The 24,890-nt window shown below is 39.2% G+C and overlaps 1 protein-coding gene across 4 annotated transcripts in view; it reads right to left on the minus strand.

The window, feature by feature from the left end:
• CDKAL1 (CDK5 regulatory subunit associated protein 1 like 1) overlaps positions 1–24,890 on the minus strand; it is a 432,072-nt gene that overhangs the window by 356,059 nt on the left and 51,123 nt on the right. For all 4 annotated transcript variants that reach the window (XM_052805186.1, XM_052805237.1, XM_052805157.1 and 1 more), the window contains one exon: positions 3,172–3,256. In XM_052805186.1, the coding sequence (XP_052661146.1) occupies positions 3,172–3,256 (85 nt within the window). The remainder of the gene's footprint in view (positions 1–3,171; positions 3,257–24,890) is intronic.

The raw sequence follows: 24,890 nt of genomic DNA on the forward strand, positions 1-24,890 counted from the left end.
TACTACACAGTTACATCGTAGGAACAAAGGGACATAATTCATTCATCTCTACATATACCATATCAGCTGCACAAGTAATACCATACACCTACAGTAGCTCCTCTGCCCTTGACTCCCTCTCCCCTCTACCCTCCACGCTCTCCCTTTCCCCTTCCAAGAAGCTGATGTTCTCATTTCCTAACAGCTGCAAATTGGAGCCCTTTAAACAACAGACCACCTCCCGCTCCTCCTATCCTAAGGTAGGATGCTGCCAAAACCAGCTACTAGCAAATCTTGCATCGCTAGTGTTTTCAGCCACAGGGTTACATGCACTTGTGAATTCTGGAAAGCTGGGGATAATGCATATTCTGTGATATTTAGCAAAGTATTAAAACAGAAGAACAGAGTTACTGCAACACGATTGAGCCTCCCTATACCAAATGGGGACTGATTCTCTGTGGTGTTCTCTGCCTTGCTTGTCAATGTTAGTTTCTTCCTTCTTTTGCTTCTTTTTACTTGTTCAAGGGATCCTTTTTGTTTGCCTTGCTATCTGCTTTACAGTCATCTTAACTTCCATCAAGCAAGTTTATGAAGGCTATGTGCTTCAGTTTATTCTCTTTATTTCCTACTTTTCCTTGAATTAACCATCATTTTTTTTGAAGGATATCAATTATTATTTTTTAAACTCTACCTACTTAATTATTCTGGGAATTCTTTATTACTATTGCCTACCTCTGCCTTTAATCTTATTTTACAATTAACCAACTGAGAATAAAATCTGCACAGGAAAAGTTCTCAATTCCCATCCATAAGCTAATGGTCTTTACACAACTCTTTGCCCTCCATATCCTCACCCTGGCTCAGCAGCTGCAACTTTCTTAATACTGAAGAGCAGCACACTACTTCTAAGAAGTATACCAAAAGGCACAGAGATGATACTGTCAGTTGGCTTGTATCAGCTATATATACATCTGCACATCCAATGCAAAGGTTCAGAGAGTTTGGGAGTGGTTTTGGTTTGTTTTTAAAAGAAGATCAGATCAAAAATGTTGAACCTACAGGACTTCTTGGGTTCTGACACATCCTTTGGCACATGGTATTAGTGAGGGATCAGCTTCTCAGACAGTCATTCTTCAACCACCAGCATGAACACACTACCGCTGGTTTGAATCAGTGCATTTTAAAGTCATATATGCAAGGAAAGTCACATAGCAGAAACTGTTGCAGAGAGCAGAGAATAAACAAAACTGAAGTATTTCTCCCACATGACATTCATAATGCTATATAACACTTTCAGCCTGATTTTTTCTTTTAAGTTGAAAGGGTTGTTGTGCTTAGTATTAATTTTTCCACTGAAACTATGTTTGCTTTGACAATCCATGTCAAAAATGTTTAATTTGTTACTCAACCAAGAAAAACAAAGATCTCCATAGCTACCAACAAGCTGTTATGATAGGATATAATGGCAGTTAGTTTTGTATCACCCAAACTTCATGCATCGGGTTTGTTGCTGTAACAAATTAAGATGTATTTGGGAAAAGTTGTGTTCTTTACAGATACAAGCTTTCCTCACCCAAATACAGTAATAGTTGCTCTTTTCTGAGATGGAAGATGTTTAATCTTTCGGTTCTAAGTTCCATGGAAGAGCACCCACATATGGTTCTCCCCTACATTTAATCAACATTATAAAAAATGGTCAGAAACAACAACAAAAGTTGTCCTTCTCCATAATTAGGAATTGCCAGGAACTGAGAGTAGAGAACGGACGACGCATGCTACAGGAAAGGAGTGACTCTCAGCAAAGAGAAGAAATGGAGAACAACCAGAGTATCCATGTGACAGAACAGAAAGAGTATAGGCAAAAGTAAGGGAAAAGAGAAATAAACCCAGGCTACAAATAACATCAGGCTCATTAATAGAGCGGCAACAGAAACATTAAGTTCAAAGAAAAATTTTTGGTCATTTGCTTTTAGTTAGACCCTCTTTCTTAACCAACTCTATTCTACTGGTTAAAGGACACACACCATACCACATCAATTCTGGCATAGGATTAGTAAAATAGAAAGATGGCCACAACTGAACTGGAAAAGATCTTGTCATCAGTTCTGTTGGCCAACACACACTCACTGGAAGGATTCTGGGAATAGCTTTTTTTTTTTTCTTTTTTGGCAACAGTAGAAAAAGCCAAAAAGCCAGTCTCGTCACCAAGTGCAACACCAGCAGTCAGGAAGTGAAGCCTTCTGAGGGGTGGAGGAAGCTTCTGCTGTGCAAATAGAATTAATCTGCTGGCAAACTGTTTCTGTTCCAGGTTACAGCCCTGGGACGTTGTTAGTAACTCCAGCACTGCAAGCAGATAGTTCATATCCAGCTTCTCTCTCTCCTCTCTACCTTCCTGAGCATGCCAACTGCTTACTAAGAACTATGTTTTTCTAACCAAAATGGATTTCAACAAACAGTCCATCTGCAGTGCGCCACACTAAACAAATGACTGCATAAATAGCCACGCTTGTTTACTAAAGGTAAAATCTACAAGAAACATACCACAATATTTATTTATACTGGGCAGTAACAGCTGTAAGTGTACGGGTTTTCCAGTTACTCTCATCACAACTACACTTCTGTGGAAGTCGGAGGCAGAAGTCCCTACCACATCGTATTTTTCAACATCATTGAATTGTTACAGAGAAACAAAACACATTCTTCACAAGACTTCTATTACAGGCTCATCAGTTCACCTTTTAAGAAAATGGATAGTGAAATAGTTAATTTTAAGTATGTACCTGATAGTCTTTTAATTAGAAGGGCCTGATTATGTAAAATGTAAGTAGAAGAAAAAAGAAACAGCCTAACAATTCACACTTTCGAAAAAACAAATATTCAACTCTTCCGAAGAATATTAAAACATCGTCTTGAAAAGTGATGTAAAAGCCCCTATCTAAATTGGTCAGCAGCTCTCCTAAATAAGTGTATTGATAATCACTTGAAAGTTACAGCTAATTTAAAAAAAAAAAAAAAAAAAAGCACTGCACCTTACAAATCCATTCTAGAGAATTCACCATTGTAACACTCAAACTCAGCACACTTCTTGCTCTAAAACACAAAATTACTTCTAGATTGAAATTATGAAGCTTTTAAAATTAAAACATGCCATATTCATTGATAATTAAGTATCTTTTCAGGGAAACAACTTACTTGATTGAGTTTCTGAAGTGGTCCTCAGCAGGATTTTTTACTGTACAACTGTTCAGCAACCATAAATCTGCTTCAGCGGAGTTGTCTAGAAGACATAAAGATACAAATCTGTGTTAAGAATTAGCCAACCTCTCAAGTTGTACTTTATAACATATAAAAAAAGACCAAACTTAGCCATTATCGATAAGTTGACTATTTGCAAAATGACTTTATATTCAACATTTAAAGGAACAGGTTTTTTGTTTGCTATTTTTTTTTCCTAAAACACAAAACAACAAACAAAAACAAGACCACACACGAGCATTTCCATTGTACTTTTTTCTTCTTCCTACAAAGGTAGAATGAACAGTTATCTCATTTACCAACTGAGATGCCACTAGGTTGCACATCATGGGAAACAAAGTTAAGAAAAATGGTTGCTACTCCCAAGAATGCATACAGCCTGCAAAGATCTGGCCTACACAAGGGGAAAAAGATCACCAAAATACATAAAGGTGTTTTTTAAATTAAGTGGTCAACAACAGCAGGTTTCACTAACAAAACAAAACCCCTGCTTCGGCTCTATTGTGAATTAGTACTACAAAAGAGATAAATCAGAATAAAACATTAATCTCTACTAAAGACAAAAATGAATGTAACTAATTTGGAAAGAAGCATGTGTATTTCTAGTTTAGATTATATCTTAGTTATCATATAATTATAGCTCAGCAATTATCAGACAAAAGATATTCATGCAACAAATATCTGCCTTCATTCAGATAAGTATATAAGTTTCTTCAAGAACGAAACCTTTCTGTATGTTCACAGCCTATTGATATCTGAATGCATTAACAGAACTGCATCCCAGAATTATCTGCGCCAGCACATATATAAACTCTAATCCTGTAAAACATGACCTATAGTACAGAATTACTAGCACAGTTATTTTTCTTGTCAATTCTTTTATTTGAAAAAAGAAGGTCTAAGATAATCCATGTCAAATATTCAAGTGCTCTAGCATTCATCAGAATAGCTTGTATCAGTCTGGATAAGAAATTTTGTGTCATTCTTGCTATTATTCCGTACATCCCGACTACTGAAGTATCGACTGAGGTATCTTTAAATAACATAAGCCAATGAACAATGAATAGAGCTAAAACATAATTTTTAGGATGCTTTATTTGAATTGACATCCTGCTAAAGCAGAAGAAAGCTTGCAAAGATTTAAGCATGTTTACATATGCACTCATCACAAATATATCCACATAGGCATGCATATCCTTTCCCTCCATACACATACTTATCACTCAATGCTAAAAGTGAAAAATCTTTCCTTGTCTCACTGCCATTTTCTCCAAAGAAACGATCCTTTAAAAATAACTATCAGTCACTTAACCTAGGAAGCAGGTAAAATGAAAATAACACGTAGAACAGCAACCAAAGGACATACTTATGTTAAATAAGAGAAAACATTGTGAAGGTTTCTAATCTTTGTTGATAGAGATTACACCATTAACTTGGATCAAACACCAGCCTCTTCTATGACAGGGAAAGGCTACAAAGGAGTCATCAAAAATAGCATTCAGACCTTTAGCTATTTTAAACATAAAGCAAATCTACCAAGATCTGTCCCCATCTTGACAGCTTGGGAAAGAGGACCAAGTTCAATTTTAGTCCATATAGAAGTCAAAGCAAAAATTGAACGAGCCAAAGAATCTCTCCTCCAACCCAGGCTGCGTGAAAAGAACATTTTCAGACTAATGAACATACTATTACTGTTAGAAAGATAATTATAGTTAAACAATTGATTAGGAATGATGTACAATAAAGTAAAAAAAAGTAGTTTCAAAACCAGAAAAGGGTGAACTCTTGGCCTAGTCAAATTCACCACGTACAAAAACAAACACATTTTTAAAACAGTTTTCCAATAACACTGCCAAAACTTTGTATTTCTTATTCTTTTCAGCAGCATAAAATGTTTATAAATTCAACTCCACACCCGTAACACACCCACCTGAGAACTGGGGGGAACTAAACAAGAGGCCAGCACCGTAAGTCAGACAGGAGGCTGGCAATACATTCACCAGACAAGAGTTTCAGTAGCAGTCATACATCACTGTAGAGCATAACAATTTTCAAGAGATGTCTTTATTCAGAGGAGAGATGCCTTAATGCAGAGAACACCAGTTCTGGGCTTGGTTTCAGTTCCTCCTTGTACCACGGTCTCCACGTACAAAGGAAGAAATAGCCTCACCGTGACAATACTTCTCCCCTAAAGCTAAAATAAAACCCCTTTCTTCAAAATGGCATTAGAAAAACTAACACATTTAAGTTTAGAAAGACCATACATACTAACCCAGCAGGAATCATTTCATACAGCAATCTGGATTCCAGACTATTAATGTATTAGGTCCTTGACTGGGAGTCTGAGGGACAACTGCAACATTTGCACATATTTTAAGCATCGAAAAAAATCTCCCAAATACCTTCAAATTCATTCCTTCAGACGTTTCACCCTCTGCAGAACAGAGGGTACAGAATAAAGACTTCTGCAGAACAGAATCTTCTGAGCAGTTTGGGGAAAAGAAGTTTCACTAATGTATACATCTAAAAATCATTTAAGAAAAATAGAAGCGTAGCAGAGGCTTGTCTTCTTACAGCAGCAGTATTTTTTTATCATATTTCATTGTTCTATTTCTGTATTTATTTTTTAATCTTTTTTCTTATTAACTCTCATTCTCTCTCATACAGATATATTTACATACAAGTTTTGATGATGTATATATATACATATACACACATATGTTTATGCTATATGTATTTATTAATAAGAGTTCATACCACAAATCTTCAAAATGATAGCTGAATTTTCTTAGTTCCTTACTGCACTGTTCATACATAAAAGAATTACACACACTGGTGTAGATTCACTATGATCTACTGTATTTTCTCAAGCAAATTTCAGTTTAAAAAAATTATTTACCCACAGGGCATTTATGTATCAGGTTGCAGGAAAATATGCCCTTGTACAACATTGTGAGGGCAACTTGTCAGCGGTCACATTTTGCTTTCAGAACTTTTGATGCACTTACACTAAATGCAAGGCCTTGATGGACATGCTGAAACAAACATGGACCAAAACACCAGATCAGAGTTGGCATGTATAAACAAGATCTTGAGGCTTCATAATTAGCAAATATTAAGCAACACTGGGGGTAAGGGTTCTTCATTCAGGGCAGGGGGATTGGAGGGACTAGCTATACATAAATGTATATATACACCTATATATACGTATATTAATCAGTGTTCTGACACGAGTAGTTGCTAGTGTTCAGTGTGCACCCAAAGAAAGAATAAAATAGCTCTGACAAATAAGCTCAGGCTTCTAAATACATGCCTACACAGGCAGGGGCAGACAGACCTGACTCTTCTCTGTTTATACTCCAGGAAGACAGACATGAACGTGTTGAGGTCTGGGTGGTAAGCAGCATATGAATGTAGCGTTGTGCCTGCTAAGGCAGCCCGTGCACCCATCCTTGGAAGGTCTCCACCTGCCACTTTTTCCAACTCCAGCCTCCACCTTGTAAGGTCACAGTGATTCATTCATTCAGCAGGTTGACGCCCATCGTCCTCAGAAACCTCCATTAGACCATAAGGTTTTGGAGAAACCTCCAGAATTTCAGTGAAGAACAGACGATTGTGTTTGGGAACTCTCACAGATCTGACTGAAGAGGACAATCTAACCTTTACAGAAGGTTTTCCAGCAAGTCATACATACTGAGGCAGGCAAAATTGAAGCAAGAACCATAAGCACAGTGAACATCAATTACGGTAGTTAATATGAGATATAGGTGCCCTTTTCTATATTGTGCAACAAACTTCCCTAAGGGAACCTTCTTTCTTCAACTGTTTCTAAATGCAACATACTTTCTAAATGATGATAATTTGCTGATCATTTTTTGATGAGCTACTTAAACAGTTTCCTGTATGTTAAGACATTTTTAGAAAAAAGAGATGTCAAATCAGCATTGTATTAAATGCTCAAAAACACAACTCAAAACCATGGCCTTTTTGCATTGTGACATCTTTTCCATAAAAGAAAGGCTACACTGGAAGTAAACCACAAAGTCTATCATACTCTCTGCAAAACAACATAGAGTACAAAGAAACCTAAAGGTCATGGAAACTTCTGAACACTTAACTTAATTGGGAAGCTCTGGAAAACATGAATTGGCTGCATTATGCAATACTAAGAGGATAAAATGGCAAGAGTCTGAAACATCAGTATACCTACAGAGGAAAACAATATTTACAATTCTTTTCTAACTAGCATTTTGGGGTTTGTTATCATTTTAGAAATCGTAAATCAGGAGAACTTCTTAAGAAGACTGTAGTAATACTATCAGTTGAAAATTAAACAATTGACTTGGTTTTGCTCTGGTGTTTTAACTTAAGTCTTCTTCCTTTCAACTCTTTTTCCAAAGCTTTGTTTTCTTCCAACCGCCCCCAACCCACATCTTGAAAAATCAAAACACACACAGAGCACTGAAGTAGAAGAAACACAGATAGTGAAGCCCTGAAAGAATAGCCCTTCTTTACTTCAGCACATCACTTCTCTCTGCACTGAAACTGCTACAAGATTTGCTCAGCACTGCTTGCTCAAAAAACATGACTCAATTCGTATGACATCCTTTTCAATCCTGTACATGAATCTGTGTAACTTCAATCCAAAAGATCTGTCTCTACAATCACAGAAGGCTCTCCCATGGCCTTTTCCTCCAGCTCTCCTTATCCTGTTCCTAAGCTCTCTGCGAGTCTTCCTTCTCACCCTTTCTGATTTTCCTTTACTTCCAACTCTCTTGCACAACAGATAGCCTCCAGATTCTCTGTTTTCATGTGCTGTATTCTAGTCTCTGTTCCCATTTATGGGCTTCCCCATTAACTCTTTGTCCTGTGCATTCTCACTTCCAAAACAGCTCTGCCCCCTTCCCTCAATCCCCTGGTTGGCATATTATGCCCTGGGGCCAGACCCAGTTAACACCCAAGTTATGTATCTGGGGCATGTCCTCACAACTGGACTCCATGTGAATCATCTCACCCCAAAAGACACAAAAATCTAAGCATGATGACATCTCGCAGCCAATTACAAAAGTCATCCAGCATCTTGCCTGGAACAAAGTTACCAAACTTCTTATTTTCTTTCAACATTCCTGTGTCACAGGAACCCACTCTTATGCCCTGGGTTACTGAAATTAGGTGCTGGTTAATTTAATCATTTCTTGGGCCACTGGGCATCGAGGGACCTCTGCAAGTATTGGGAAAGAATCTCTTTCCTAAATATTAGTTCAGAAATGTTGTGAGTCATCAGCGCAAAAGGAAGGTACATCTTCCTCTGGGGACATTAAGTTTGGTTATGTGTTTCTAGACAATAGGCTTTGCTTGGCAGAGGAAAAATACACAAGGTTAAGAAGAACAGGAGAAAGCAATTTCCATTTTTTTTTTTTTTTTTTTGCTTTCCAGACATTTCTTTGGCACACAAAACACTTAGTTACCATGTGCTAGTTCTCAATACTTCATACCAGATATAGTTAACTATCAAGTTTCATATATCATATCTTAAAGAAAAGACTCCAAACAAGCAAGCACTTTCCCTTTGTCTGCTCCCTCAACAGCAACTACAAATCAAAACCACAAGTTATCATGAACTTCCAGATAGCATTTGTTTGAAATCTCAGAGCCACATTATTGGTTCCCACGTCTGAAGACCTACCATGCATTTACCAATGACACAAAACACTTAAATGGATCCTGAAAGTACTAACTTTGCAGACTACAAATGTCTTTCAAAACAGTCCCCCCCACTCGTCTCTTATCAGCAATATTAGGATGTAAAATATAAAAGGGTCAACTTGATTGCAACATGACTTCTGTTTTCTCATTCAATTTCTGAGATACTCTGGTCATACCAAATTACTTCATCTACAATTAATGAAAATACAACAACTTGGTTCACCCTGCAAATACATTATTTAAAGCTCCACAAGGAAAGACAGACTGCTTAGCAAATCAGGTAATGTGGACAGGTCTTCATTAAAAAAATAGTTCTCCCATCATAGCTCTTGCCCTAATTTAAACTGCACATATGCAAAGCTGCTGTTTGTATTCTCCATTAACATTTCCATTACTGAGCTAATGGCACAAGTAAGCTTTTCTGTTTTCTCCTGTTAAGAAATTGAGTGTATTTAGTAAATTCATTCTTGAGTGGGTAGACATCTCAACAGCAGCTACTCCTGGACTACAGGCAGGTTCTATAAAGCCTTCCAGATCAGCATGCTGTGTCTGCTATCAACAGACATTTCTCTCTGTCCAGCACCAAAACAGAGGTACACAGGGACTGTCCACTGAAGACATCAAATGAGTTGGAACTGAGCATGTTTGAACACATAAGATCTAGCTAGTTCAACTAAGGGGGGGGGGGGGGGGGGAACCCCAAACCCAATAATACACTATTGACCGGATTCAAAATACTACCTGTTAAATCCTTGCCTCTCTTCATTTCAGTATGATAAACGAATAACTCAATTTTATTTACTCATGCATACTTTCAGGTCTGTCTGTGATGTTTCTAAAAAAATACTGTTACATTTCCAGTCACCACTGAAAGCCCATTCCCAAATAAGAAGTGTACTGTAACACACCGCTCTTTTCAGCTGTTTAGGTGGTAGCATGCAGCTACTGGGACAAACTACTGAACTACCAGCTGGTGTCCCATTCAGTGTATACATGACCAGGAACCTTGCCTTATCACTCCCTCCAAACAACAAACTCCTTCAAAATATAGTATGTTTGTGGCTGGAGTTAGCCAAGGCCAGCAGAACAGCTTATGGAGTCTGCTGCTATCACTAAAACTAAGGGCAACTTTGAAGTTACCCAGAAGATACCTGTTAACTAGAACTTGAAAAAAATACAATAGCTGAACACTTGAATTAACATTAATGTATTTATAAATAGCATAAACAAAATAATCTGTATTTCAGAGCATGTACATTAACACAATCCTGGCACAGGTGTACTGAACACAGGACACAGTACAGAAGAAAACGCACATGAAAACAAATTTTGCTTCAAAACATTGACTATGATAAACTTTATATTCTCCTTCTACCATGTGACCATCAGTAGCACATAGTCTTATTTACATTGGGATTTTGAAGTGAGCAATCCATTCTCTAAATACCTTCCATCTCTGCTCTAGACACAGCAGAGGCTGCAGCCTGGATTCTAGGTGATCCTTGGAGTAAGCTGCCTTTTTCTCCCACTTTCTACACACTTATGTCAGACTTCCAGGCTACTCCAGCTGTACTCCCGCTTGGAGCAGCCCAGGGTCTGCACTGCAGCACCCACACACACAGAGCTGGGTAGGAAGGCTTCAGCCCATCTACCCGTAGCAACACCTAAGCTGCACAGTCATGAACAGGAAAATTAAGTATACTTTAAAGATTTACTTTGTAACAATGTCAAGAGTCCAATTAGATTATACCTTTCATTTCAACTCCTTCTGCAGTGTCCAGCTGATTTTTCTGCCTGTTTAACCAGCACAGACAACAGGAATTGACAGTTACTTTGCTATTTTGTTCATCTTCTCTAACTCACTAAATTTTCCATGCATTAAGGCACCTAAGGATACTTGAGTTGTAAAAAGATTCAGGTTTAAAAGGCTAAATCTAGAAATGTTTCTTATTGAAGAGCAGCAGGTAATCACACTCTAAAATTGCAGTACCCATAGGGCATTTCAATAATTTTGTTTCAATTTTTTCCCCATTTGAGTGTTAACTTTCCTAAGCCCCTAGCTACCACCACATCTGCAGCCATCAAACATCTCGTGCTTCTTCCAATCACGAAAGGGACTGACCATTTCCATATCTTATCTGCTTGCTACCTTTGTGGATCAGAACAAAAACCACGTAGTTCAGTTACATCCATCTTCAACTCTGAGTACAGTGCTGTGTGCCATAAACATTTGAATTTGGGCTGGATTTTACTACACATTCTACAGTTCCACTTGTCTTCTCAAACAGCTCCCAGATAGACATCTTAAAGGAAAGGTACCCCATTTACGAGTATAGATCCATGACCACGTTCTAAACAAAGCTTCTTCCAACTTGAGAGGAGCTTGTGGGCTACCTTTTTCCCATGGCTCTTTGTTGATATCAAACAGTCAATGGTCTCTCTGCACATGGTGTTATATGCCAAAGGTGGAAAAGGCAGCCTGAATTTTAGCTCATTCCTTCAAAATAAAGACCTCACTACTTTTCTCAAAGTGGATTGCACAACTATTCCTTGAACAAAGCAAGGCCTTAAAACAAGAGAGGAGAAATCTCATTGCTAGCACAAAGGTGTGTTGGCAGAAAGCCTAAGCATAGCCAGGGTCTGTTCAGCACAGTACCAACTAACATGAAGGCACCCAAATTATCCTGGGCAGCAGCAGATGCAGGTGCCATAGAGCACCATGCTAAGGTGGGCATTTCATCCCCATCTTGCGCACAAGTGTAATCTTGGTGCATTCCAAGAGTCGACTGCTCCTCTCACTTCACTGAAGACTTAATGATCAGTGTAAATAATTTCACTATGAAGAGTACTAATGAGCGTTTTATCAGTCTCGCAGGGAAAGTCCCACTACATTAGAAACAAGGTCAAGTAGCCTGTTTTAGCCAGGCTACACTACAACGACATACAAATAACTCCAACGACTCATTCTGATGATTAACGCGGGTAGAATTTGTTTTGTTGACAGAATTTGGAAAAATCCCAGAAACTCCTCCTCCTCTAAGTCTGAAGCCTGCTTGATCTTCCAGAAATAGCACACGCAGTATGATTCAGTGCTTTTTTGTCTCTGTACTCCCTACGTACAGCTTCATACGCAAAACACAAGAGTTATTCAAATGAGCAAATACAGACTGACTGCTTCTATCTTAGTCACTAACAGTCTAAAGTCAACCATCAACAAAAGAAGTCTTGCACAATACCGTGCAACTAAAGTTTCAAAACACGCTGCAAATATTAACTGATTTACCTTCACCACCCACATATTAAATACGCGCCCAGCCCTACACCAATTCCTTTTCATCTTATAAATGTAGACAAGTAGTTTCAGAGTTTCTATAATTTGATCAAGCCACACAGGATGTCTATGCAAATAAGCCAAGATGTTAGCCAAGTTGTCCCTGACTTCACGCCTGCTCCTAAACACAAAGCTATGGCCTAGATTCATATGCACAAGCTATTTCAGTCTACATCATTTACAGGCCAGATCACTGACGTCCAATAACTTTTTGACAACAAGTTTTAAGGTGTCCCCAAAAACCAGCCCTTCAGTAATTTGGGTAGCATAGCAAATCAACAAAAAACACTGAACAGCAGATCAAATTGAATATTTTTTATGGGACACGCTAAAAAAAACAACCAAACAAAAAAAACCAACCCCAAACTAAAATGAAAGCAGATTACAACAGTTCTACTAACTCCCCATGAGTTCTCAAACACAACTCTTGCAGACGCATTACCAACTGTGTTAGAGCATCTACTGAAGTCTAACAACTGCCTTAGAAGGATGACAGTTGATGTGTGAGCTCCAGAAGAACCCTTAGCTTTCACGGGGCTCACTGAAAAACAACTGTGTTCTCATTTTTGGTACAACACTTTAGAAATCTCCACCTGCTTTATCTATAGTCTCGGAAGAAAGCTTACTTAGTCAAATCCTCTTCATCACTTTTACTGAGTTTCTAAACAACTGGTAAAATTTAAGTTAAACTTATGATGTTGAGACCTGCAAGACACAAAGTGCAAGTCAGAAATATTGTCTAAGCTATTTATTTGGAAATATCACATACTGTGATGTTTTTTAAGGTACAAGAAAACACTGTAGTCAAGCATAAGCAGCTAATTTCATATGCTGACCGCAAAGCCACAGGTGAATGAAAAATGAAAGTTTTATGTTTTTCTGTACAGGTCCTATGATTCCATATGAATTTGCTGTAAACAGTAATAAATATTTCAGAATCAAGAAAGATTGACTGGAATCTGCCCCAGGAAGATTATTTCAATCTCCCTTAAGTGTAACGCTCTGACAAGTGTCACTTAAACAAATGCTTCTATCTGCAGAGCTAATGAAATGTTAACAGCTCTCCCTCACTATGTCGGGGGGGGGGGGGGGGGGGCAAGAAAATATAAACTGAGGGTTGCTTCAATCCTATCGTGCATTCAGGTAACAACCTGCTGGGCTAGGCACAGCAGACAGAAACCAAAAGCCTTTATAAAATGCAATGGCATCACTTGAATAACCTACTCGGTGAAGCCTCTCACACTTCTAGCCCCTGCAAGCCACAGGTATGCCCAAAAAAAGGAAGCTCAAAGCAGTGAAGTAGAAGATTCTCAAGTATAGCAAAACTCCCAAGCAAACGAGGAAGAATCTTTGCAGTTCTTGGGTAATCAAATGTCTTAAATGAGACCATAAATGTATAACATTAATCTGGAGAGGAGCTTTACTCCACAGATTTCTTACTTTTTCAGTACACCTATTCTGCACAAGTTGGCCCACGGCACTGAACTTTCTCACTTCCATAATATCCTAATCTCCATTCATTTTCACAAGAGCCAGGATTAGGGTTTTGCTGTAGTCTGCAAATTAAAGCTAAATTTTATTCCTGTATCTGTTTCACCATCTTTTTTCTCTAAATTTTGTCTGCATTAAGTTGTACCTAGAAGCAATTTATTGATTTCAAATGCCTTGCTTCCACTTATTTCTCCTGATACCTAACACCACAGGGAATATGGATTTAAGTTCCATCTATCACTTTTAAAAGATTTAAAATATATAAGCTATTTGAGCCAGATATGTCCAAACACTTATTAAATTGTAGCTTCTGGCTATTTATTGACTTTCTCAGAACTACCTTCACACCTCATCTATTTGCTGCTTTATCAGTTTTCTGAAAAGCAGGAGATATGGGCTTAAGGTACCATACCCAGCAGCCAGATAAGCCTTTGCTGTGGTTAATTCCCAGCCATCATCCCCAGTTCAGATTATCAGCAGAATTTAGTGCTTGTGAAAGCTCCAGACTGAGCACAGTGGAAATTAAAGTTCACTCTTAACACACACAACCGATAGATGCAGCACAGCAGTCAGCAGTGCAAGCTTCTTCACAAAGTCCCACCAACAGGTTTCGATTACGCTTTGTCTGCAAACCTTTAGGACAAAGTAGCAGTTCTACTTCTCTGCCCATTTATCCAGAATAGTAAGGAAGTCTATTCATGGGAGAAGGGAAGAGCAAAGATTTACTGGGAAAGAAAAACCAAGACTGAGCACAGGCAGATGTGCAAACACACATCCCAGCCCCACCTGCCCCTCCTGCCCTTTCTCCATGCCCTGACTCATATTGAACAGACACACCAGCCCATGCAGCTACTACAGCAGTTACGTGCCCCTCTGCAGCCTCACTATCCATTCAGACTATTTCTCCAACACTTTTCTTGCCTGTGCAACTGAAGTATCTAACAGCACCTAACCAAATGAACAGGTGAGGACAGAAGTAAAACGAGACACCAGTCACTCAGTCACTCAAAGCAGTCCCTTAAAGAGGTTGAATATTTCTGTACCAATACAGAGATATCCATTACAGCCTCACACATGATTTCTCTATCCTGTCTCTTCCCCATCTTGATTGCAGGTTTAATTAATATTCTTGTGAGAGCCAATTTTGTTAGGTTCCTGTCATTACAAAAAAAAAAAAAAAACAACCCACCATACAACACAAACAGAAGCTATTCCTCCAGTACTAATAAGGCTGCATACAATAAGACAAGCCTATTTTGAAACTTTCAACAGCATTTACAAGTGCCAAAAGTTCAAGTATGTCAGTTTTGCATAGAGAACTGTGGCTTTATGGTCCCAGAGTAGTCCAATTTCATCAAGCACAAACTAGTCAAACACCAGTTTCAGGCACTGTGCATTTATTGTTTGACAGAGCAGCAGCTCCCCAAAATAAAAATGAAATCATTTCAACAAACAAGAGAAGGTGGGTGTGTGTAAGGACCCATCTTCTCATCTTATTTGGAAGCAACATCTCAAGATTTCAAGCACTGTCACAAGAAGTGATGTTGATGTATTACAGCAGAGCGAGCTGCACTTTCAGAGTGCACGGTGCTGTCTAGCAGTTCTCCATTTCCTTCAAGGAAAAGGCAGGAGATCTGCTGGAAGAGCTCCATAGGCCAATGACAGAAGGAGACAAAGTTTTGGGGTTGTCTTCTCCTCCCCTGCCCCACGCTCCACACTGGGAACGTCTTTCTTCTGGCTGGGTTTACCTTTGTCTTTCCTACTCTGAAGGCAAGCTAAGGAGTAACAACAGAAAACCTACATTTCACTACACAGCTCGAAGTAGCCAAGATATTTCAGAAGCCATTTTCACTTTTCTCCTTTCAATAGATTGAAGATACTTCACTTTCTTACTTTGAAGACTTCAAGGCCTGTAGTTTTCCACAATTTATTTTACATTTTCTATTGTGAGAGGGATCTTTATGCAAATTCCTCTTTTTCCATGTTGATGGCTGCAGTTTAATCTGGTATCTCCCATGATCACTATCTTCCTTTGTATATTTATATATCTTATGACTTCACTGTCTTTACAGCTGTTTTCATTTAGCACATGTTCTCTAATTTACCTTTTCTTTGCTTTCAAAGATGAATTTTAAAAATAGCATATCAAGTTCCTACAAGTCACACAACCCACCCCACTCTGGCACATTATCCACTCAGCTGCTTGATACTGACACAATTTTTTAGAAAGCTTTTGGTGAACCCTAGTGGTAAACCTTAAACAAAAAAACCAACCAAACAAAAAAGCCAAAACCCAAATGCGAACAACATGTTTTCTATACTTTTAATATACAAAGGTAAAAATGCTCATGGTCATAACCACCCTTTGCTAAAGGGTAATGATCACTTCCAGTAGAAGACATAAGCTGTTTCTGTTGCCACACCTTCAGTCTTTTCAAGATTTCAAAAGAGCAAAGCCTAATAGAAACAAATAAAACATTGCTAGATATAAAGGGAAGTGCTACAGTGGCAACAGAGGACACCGGGAGGTCCATGACTACATGGAAAGTGTAGACTACTTACCTTCAATTCATAAAGTTACATGGTACTGATTTGTAAATAGTCTTTATTTCAACTGGCCTTGAAACAATAACCCTAAGAAAACAGTACAACCTACAAGTGCATTAACAGACCTCTCCAGGTAAGGAGAAAAAAAAAAAAAAAAAATCATCTGTGAGTGATACCTTGTCAGGATGTGTCCAGCAAGATAGAAAAATACAGGTATTGACTCAGCTTTAGGGTCATCAGCACAGCTTAGCAGTAAGGATCTGTCTAAATTGAAATACAGCTGGTAATTCAGTCTATCAACACAGCACGGATCACGCATCGCAGAGTCCCAGCTACAAACAACATGGAGCCATCAAGTTCTCCCACAAGCGCAGGCAGAGCAGGTGCCTTCCCGTCTTTGACGGCACCTCATCTACCATTTCAGTTTCATCCACACATCCAACCTGTATAAAGCACAAAAGTTAACCACCACAAAGTGCTTAACCCCTTGCATTTTAACTAAAGGTGCTGCTCTAAGCTCTTCCAATTAAAATTAAGCTCAGATGAAAGTATTTACTATTGCCCTACTTATAAAACCAGGAAAACAAAGTTGCCATGAGACAACAACGTTAAGTTCACATTTTCACCTTGTCCTCTTCCTCAGTCACACCAGCCCTCTGCTAGCACCTCTTTAAAGCTCTGCCAATGCAGGTATTTAGTCACCAAGGCTGCAATTTAGATTGAAGTTACACTCCATATACATAAGCTCTATACGGCTAAGTTCCTTTTTAATGTTTAGTATGTATGGCAATATATATGGCACCCTGCCTACTGCTCCAATGGCCCTTCTCTTATTGAAAATAACTTATTACTGTAAAGTTACAAGTACTTCAAACATCCAGCAGCTACTCTTCTTCTAACTGTGGAAAAAAATCACTGTGGCATTACTTTCTTTTAAAGGTAAGTACAGAGAATAAGAAAGTACATGCTTGATGTAAACAAAATTTAAAATTAAATGTCTTCCAAAAGCCAAATATGAGAAACCTCACAACATCCTTTAATTTAACGCAGATTCATAAGAATACTGTTATGTGAAAAACCTTTACAATTACCATAGCATTTCATCTGACAGCAAGTACTCTGGGAAATGTTGTGATGCTTTCAGATAGATACAGTTAAGAGAACGTTCCTCCTCTCCCGGCTGAGGAATCACGGAGGCCAGAGCAAGCTATGTGCAGTGTATGCACAACTGGCTAATACACAGTAAGAAGTGTCTGGTGACACTTAAAGTGTTATCCGCGGTCTTCCATCACTAGATGTTTAGAGTCATTTTTGATAATTTCTTTCACAAACCAAACAAACAGTATAAGCACTGACCTCCATACTTAGAACTGATGCCATGAGGGAGAGAGAGAGGGTATACTGTTGGGTGTAACAGTAGTAGGGAAGAGGCAACTCTAATGGAGGAGGAACAAAAGCAGTATACAGACTGACAGAGAAAATTCAGGAAATAAAATCACTAAAAGCACTACCACCCCAGGACAATTTCCAACTGTACTTCTTCCTGTTTGAAAAGCGCAGTATTTTTTACATCCTGGATATAATCTGTCAATGTTTCTTGTTAAAGATAACAGACCTTTTATCACAAAAGGAAAAAAAGTAAAGTTTGTTTGAAATTCCCTAGTTTCCACCAAGCATGGATTAAAGAAAAAAAAAAATCTGTATTCGAACTTATATTAATAGTATATTCACAAAACAGACACCACAGCACTTTATTTGTTACAGGCTTTTCGTAGCCATTCATCATCACTGGGCCTTGCAAACACACACACGATGTATTTTCCATTAATCATCTGGCACTTAACACACAATGTTGGAAGGGCCTTTGAACAGATGTATTTTGCCAAAACTTACTAGCTGAAAAACTGAGAAAGCACCCACTTCACTGCAGACCTTCCGTACTTGTCACTCCTTTATATAAAGGCTCCTTTATCAGGTCCCCCACCTGCAACCCAGCCGCTTTCAGGGTCCCGCACCCCACCACCACCCAAGTGTGCCGGGGCTCCCGGCATCCCTTGGGAAGAAAACGCGCTTCCAGCTCCCAGACTATCAGCAGACTTTGAGACCTTCTAGTCCAAGCTCCATGTCCCAAACTCATTCTTGGGAGCCCTGAGGTAAGCCCCAAACGTTTGTAGCTCTGAGACTACCCCAGAGGGGGTGACCCAAATTCTCCTGGACTCCCCAGCCCGCTGGCACTCTGCCCTGCCTGTATCCCCAGCCAGCAGGTAAAGCCACCAGCTGCCCTCGAACCCAGAAGCCCTGCACAGCCTGGGACCATCCGCGCAGCCTGGCTGCCGACGGAGACTGCGGAGCCTTATCTGGACAATGAAAGCAATTCCCAATTTCACACCAAAGCTGCCAGTCCCATGTAACCCCTTATTTCAGAACCACCCCATAGTGCTGTTTTCTGAATGACATTGCCTTAACTTCTACTTTACTTGCAGGAAAAAAAAAAAAAAATTGGAAATATAGCTTTTGCCCCAGCTGGCTCCAAAGAAAGTAGGATTTTTCTTTTACCTTTCTTACAAACAGGGAATGACGTACAGCAGGTCCATTTTCACAGTACTACAAACGCTCATTTTAGTGAATTGCTATGTTTTGGTATAAAATGAACTGAATTTTATTTGTATTCCTCATGCTGAGCCATATATCTTTGTCACATGCTGTATCATCCTTAAATTCTCAGTCAGTACAGGGTCTACAGTTGCTGTATTTGTTTTTAAACTGCACACACAGTCCAAACTCCCCAACAAATGTGATTACTTACACACATCAAGCACAATTAAATCCTCAGACCAAAGCAAACACTCCAGATAACAGGCATAATTTCCTGAAAAATGTCCTGCCCAAAAGTACATTAATTATTCACAAGTTAGCCCACGTTATGAAGTAGAAACAAGATCATTCTCCAGTAGATTGGTTGAAGAAATCAGTTTTTTTGAACACTGTAAAAAACAACGTAAAATCAAATGTTTGCAGCTCCTAACAGTAAAGAATCTTACAACATTCTCAATTTTTGCTGAGGAACTTGGGATCCAGCATTACACTTACTTTCAAAAGCAGTATTCAGCACTTATGACAAATAAATTATTAGATCCTGTTCAAAATCTTGAGTGACTTCCTCTTTCTGTTCCCCACTTTTTTTTTTACAGTATAATATATACTTAACTTTCTTCCTTAAAAATAAAAATATTAGTCTTACTAGGTGTGAAAGAATAAACAGCTGTCTCACTTTTCTTTCACTTTCTGACACACAGCATTTTTTGAAGTCCTATCAGTAATTACTACAGATATGCTGCTTCTGCATTTTTAAACATGATTTCTAGACACTTAATGGCTAATCAAAAGATTTAGCTGTTTGAGGAAGTTTATTGAAGGCCTCTGTTCTTTCAGGCAGGCCATAAGTTCAAGAAATTCTTGCAAGGCTTAAACTATTCAGAAAGTTAAGGCATGCGCTAAAAAGGTACAGATCTTTCATCATCACACTCAAGCTGAAGATTTAAATTAAGTATGGGCAGTAACTGTGTGTCAAAAATACATCAAAGATGATACCAACAGCTTCTGATTTTTCACAGGGCCTCTGTTTGAGATTAGGAAGGAAGACGACTCAGCTTAAGACCATGTTTAAGAAGCACACAACAAAACCACTTGGGTACACTTCTTTCAACATATTACTATCCACAATAAAATCTGTACAAAATTAATGACTAGAAAAAGTGCCACTAGAATATATGAACAGGCATGCTTACTGACCAATCCACTTGAAACAGATGATTAGTGAAGTAAATAGTTAAGTGGTAGAATTTAATCACTTTAATCCATTTACTAAAGCAAGTAAAAGCCAAGCATAACATTCCCCTTCCACTGACACACAGGAGTCTTCTGTGAAGTATGAAGAGCTGAGTATTCACTAGGAAACTGAAACCCTTAAGATCTGTCGTAATGCAGATATTCTGTACATCACACCCTTGGTTTCACAGGAAGATTTCAGCTTCAACATATGCATTTAAGTGGCCTCTATTGCACTGCAGAAGCAAATTTGATATACACCATTCGGATGACTACCTCAAAAAGGAAAAATTATTACACCTCTTTCAAGCAGGTGCACATTTAACACCAATGCATTTGAAAAAACAGAGTATGTATTATTCCTTTAAAAAGTCACTATTCATGAACGTTTACTACTTCATTTTAATAATACGTTGCAAATAATATAGTACCGAAGTCTTCCAGTTGCTTCTGTTTCCCTATTTATTTGGTAATTGCATGTCCAATGTTTTTTTACCATGCATGAAAATATTAAAGGAATTTTACTAGCAGAGGTAATCCTAGCCAGTAATTATTTGATATTTGTCGCCCACATATGGAAAAAATTTAATTAATGTAAGTACAAATAATCAACAACACAGACAGTCATTAGCCAGAGTATTGACTTCAGTTTGTTTTATATTATTTTCTGATGCATTAAATAATCCTGTAAAAAGATTGAAAATACATGCCTCATTTTTCGGTACACTGGTTTTGCTCAAAGTGTATCCAAACATGCACTGTCAAGTTCAGTGTTCCCAGCCACATAACACAAAGCACCACCATAAGTACTTTGTACCATAGTACAAAGCTACACTACAAATACATGGGCAACTAGAGGAGTCTTGCAAGAAATGCATTCTTGCTGTGGTTAAGAACTAACGATGAAAAATTGAAAGTGGTAGTGTTTAAATTATACAAGACCAGCAGTGAATTTGACCTAAGGAATAAATAGATGCGTATTTGCAAATAAAATGGTCCTGCCGTTGAGGGTACAGTAAGAGGTACAGCAAGATCTGCAAGCAGAGAGGAAACTAATTCTTTGCCCACTAGACCTCTCAAGAAATTGAATAAACACAAACTAATATAAAGCACATGGGCTTCACAAATACATGAAGTACCTTATTGGGGGGTATATTAATGGAGGAACGGCAAGATACAGATTACTAAAAACATACTCAAAGTAGCACAGAATTTACAGGAATTCCCTCAGGAAGCAAGCAAGTTTCTGACAAGTTTTTTTAAGAACTAAGGACTCTTAGCAACCCTAAGGACTAGCAGGCTTTTCCAAAAAGCCCTAAAACTTTATTTCATCAGCACCCTGAGCAACCTAGCGTCCAGCAATATTTCCAGATGTTTAGAACAGAGCCATTGGCCAACGATGCCTGCCTAACACGGTATCCTTGCACACACCAGAAAAGCCAAACCAGCCACCCCACTACACTTTGTAATCACCCAGATCAGACAACTCATCAGCTTGGGAAGCCAGACCAGCTACCACCCACCCCACAGAAAAGTGAGCCTCCGGGCCACCCCACCTTTCATTCTGTATGAGAACTTCAAATCATCACCTATGAGAAACAAGCCAAAGTTTCTCTCCTTCCCCAAAGATAACCACTTTATTGTCCTTATCACTGTCCACACCGTAAGTACCAGCTCCCCTTTTTTTTCAGTGATATGTGACCGAGCAGCAGTTCTCAACCTGTATTTACCTTTGAAGTCAGCTATTTCTATTTCAGAGCTTATGTCTATGTATCCAAAAGCACACCTACTTCTTCAACTACACTTGATTATCTAATAAAACAATAGCAGCCTTACCCATAAATGTTGTACAGATTATAAAGACTTTTATGAGGTGTATTTTCCAAATCTACTGGTAGCACTTCAAAGGTGATTAACCACCTTGGAACCAAAATAAAAATAGGAACAGCCACGAAGACTCCTCACAAAAAGCAGTTTAATCTGGTGGGGTTGAACACAAATGAGATCATTTGCCAAGTCAGAAAGCATCCTAAAAAGATGCAGCTTTTAAAAATGTACAAAATATGATTAGTTTAAAACCAGTGTTTAGCTACGATTACCTGAAAATGATGAATTGTCTCAAACATGATGTTAAAACCTTACTCCTATTCTCAGTGCTTTTCATTTGAAATTAATATTTAAGATGCTAGAAAGTTGCTGAGCTATGAGTATGGAGTTCGGTTGATTAATGAACCAGCTCACAAACGTCAAGAACAGGTTGGCATTTGCTCTAGATAACATCTCCCACCCCCCAAATATGTGACATTACATCAGGTTATAATACATCGTGGAATATTATGCCACCGAAGTCAAGAACACACAAGCTGTATAACACATTACAATTCAACTAGATATTGCTTCTGACAACAGAAATAGGTTCTTGAATCCCAAAACAAATATTTGCCTTTCTGCCCCCAACAAACAGCAGAGCTGATGGACATAAGATAAGAAACATATCCTTGGGTTTAAATGAAAAGATTTCCAAGTCACATACAGCAAGCTTGTGTCACATAAGCGCATACCAACTCGACAGCAAACTGCAAAAACGTAAACTCGATTCAGACCAAAACTACACTGAATACTAAAATTCAAGTTACCTTTTGCTAGATAAATAATCTTCATGAATCTTCTTTCTTTCTTTCTTTCCCATAGCAATCCTACACAGATAGTGCATTCCTAGTTTAGACACTTATCAAAGATCCCAGGATAGGCTTAGCACACTAGCAATACATCAAAACACTTGGTAGTTAAGAGCCTCCCTGCTGACTAAGATTTTTGTGGGAAAAATACACAAATGCTTCCATATGCACCCCATTAAAAACCATCGCCATTTTACCCAGACGTGACAGCATTCCGTCACAGTGAGAACATCTAAGGGGTTAAGGAACCAACAACTGTATGTCAGGGGAAAAACTGACCAATATAGGAAACCAAAAGGCTGTCACCGGCTGGTAAGTGCTGCTGTAGTGCAAATTGCTCCAAAATAGCACACGGACTGCAAAATGCACACTTCAAATCAGTTGATGAAAACATGTAGGTTTTTAAAGCATACTTAAAACACGACTACAGAAGAGAATCAAAAACTAAGTTTGCAGTGATGGGGGAACCTAATAAAAAATACTGACCCTGCCAAGACTTGAAAGGAAAAGGCAAAATGGGAAGTTTTGCTGAAACAAATAATATTTACTTTCTGCTGTACAATATATCTGCTGTAGGATGTTTTCAACATGTTTTGCGGAACTATTTTCACTGTGTTTATAATACACTGCTAAAAGATTCAAAGAAAATTGCTTTCACAACAAGCATGACCAGAGCTCACAATGAACCTGACCAGATCTTGCATTGCTCTAGGTAAGACTATAAATACAGGGTTGTACAGACCTCTGAACTACCATTAAACCAACAACGTCAGTCGCTAGAGAAGGCTAGCCACACCATCACAGAACTCACCGGGAGCTCGTTTACCACACAATACTTGGACGGGTTTAAGGTGGTTACTCTGATACAGCATAAACACATCCTCCAGTCTGAATTCCATGTTATGAAGCAATACATGGAAGCAGCAGCACAACAGAGGGTTGAAGTTGGAAGGTCATCTGGTCCAACCCCCTTCATCAAGTACGGCCATGTAGAGCCAACTGCCCAGGACTGTGTCCAGATGGCACTGGAATATCTCCAGGGACGGAGACTCCAAAGCCCCCCTGGGCAAGCTGTGCCAGTGCTCGGTCACCCTTACAGTAAGAAAGTGTTTCCTGATGTTCAGAGGGAACCTCTTGTGTTCCAGTTTGTGTCCACTGTCTCTGGTCCTGTCACGGGGCACCACTGCAAAGAGCCTGGATCTGTCTTCTTTACACCCCCCTTCAGGTATTTATACACATTGATAAGATCTCCCATGAACCTTCTCTTCTCTAGGTGAAACAGCCCCTGCTCTCTCAGCCTCTCCTCATAGGAGAGATGCTCCAGTCCCTTAACCACCTTCATGGTCCTTTGCTGGACTGCCTTCAGCATGCCCATGTCTCTGTTGTACTGAGGAGCCCAGAACTGGACCCAGCACTCCAGATGTGGCCTCACCAATGTGGAGCAGAGGGGAAGGATCACCTCCCTCAACCTGCTGACAACACTTTACCTAAGGCAACCCAGGATACCATTACCTTCTTTGCTGCAAGGGTGCATTGTAGCAAGGGACCCCTAGGTCCTTTGCACAGCCATTCTGCCAGTTTTAAATCCACTTCAGAGTCTGCACATTTAGTCCATACTTCATCAGCTTCTCTATGAGGAGTGTCAAAAGCCTTACTGAAGTCCAGGTAGATGGTATCAACTGCTCTCCCCTCATCTACCAAGCCAGTCATTTAATTGTAGAATGTTATCTGGTTGCTCAAGCATGACTTTTCCCTTGGTGAAGCCATGCTGACTACTTCCAGTCACCCTTTTGTCCTTCACGTGCCTGAAAATGGTTTCCAGGATTAGCTGCTCCATCACCTTCTTGCAGATTGAGGTGAGGCTAACCAGCCTGTAGTTCCCTGGGTCCTCCTTCTTGCCCGTCTTTAAGGTTGGAGTGCCATTTGCTTTCCTCCAGTCACCAGGCACCTCTCCCAATCGCCACAGCCTTTCAAAGATGATTGAGAGCGGCCTCACAATGACAGCCACGCGCTTCCTCAGCACTTATAGGTACATCCCGTCAGGGCCCATGGACTTGTGTATTTCCAGTTTGTCG

Source organism: Harpia harpyja, chromosome 1, assembly GCF_026419915.1.
Source record: "Harpia harpyja isolate bHarHar1 chromosome 1, bHarHar1 primary haplotype, whole genome shotgun sequence".
Taxonomy (NCBI): Eukaryota; Metazoa; Chordata; class Aves; order Accipitriformes; family Accipitridae; genus Harpia; species Harpia harpyja.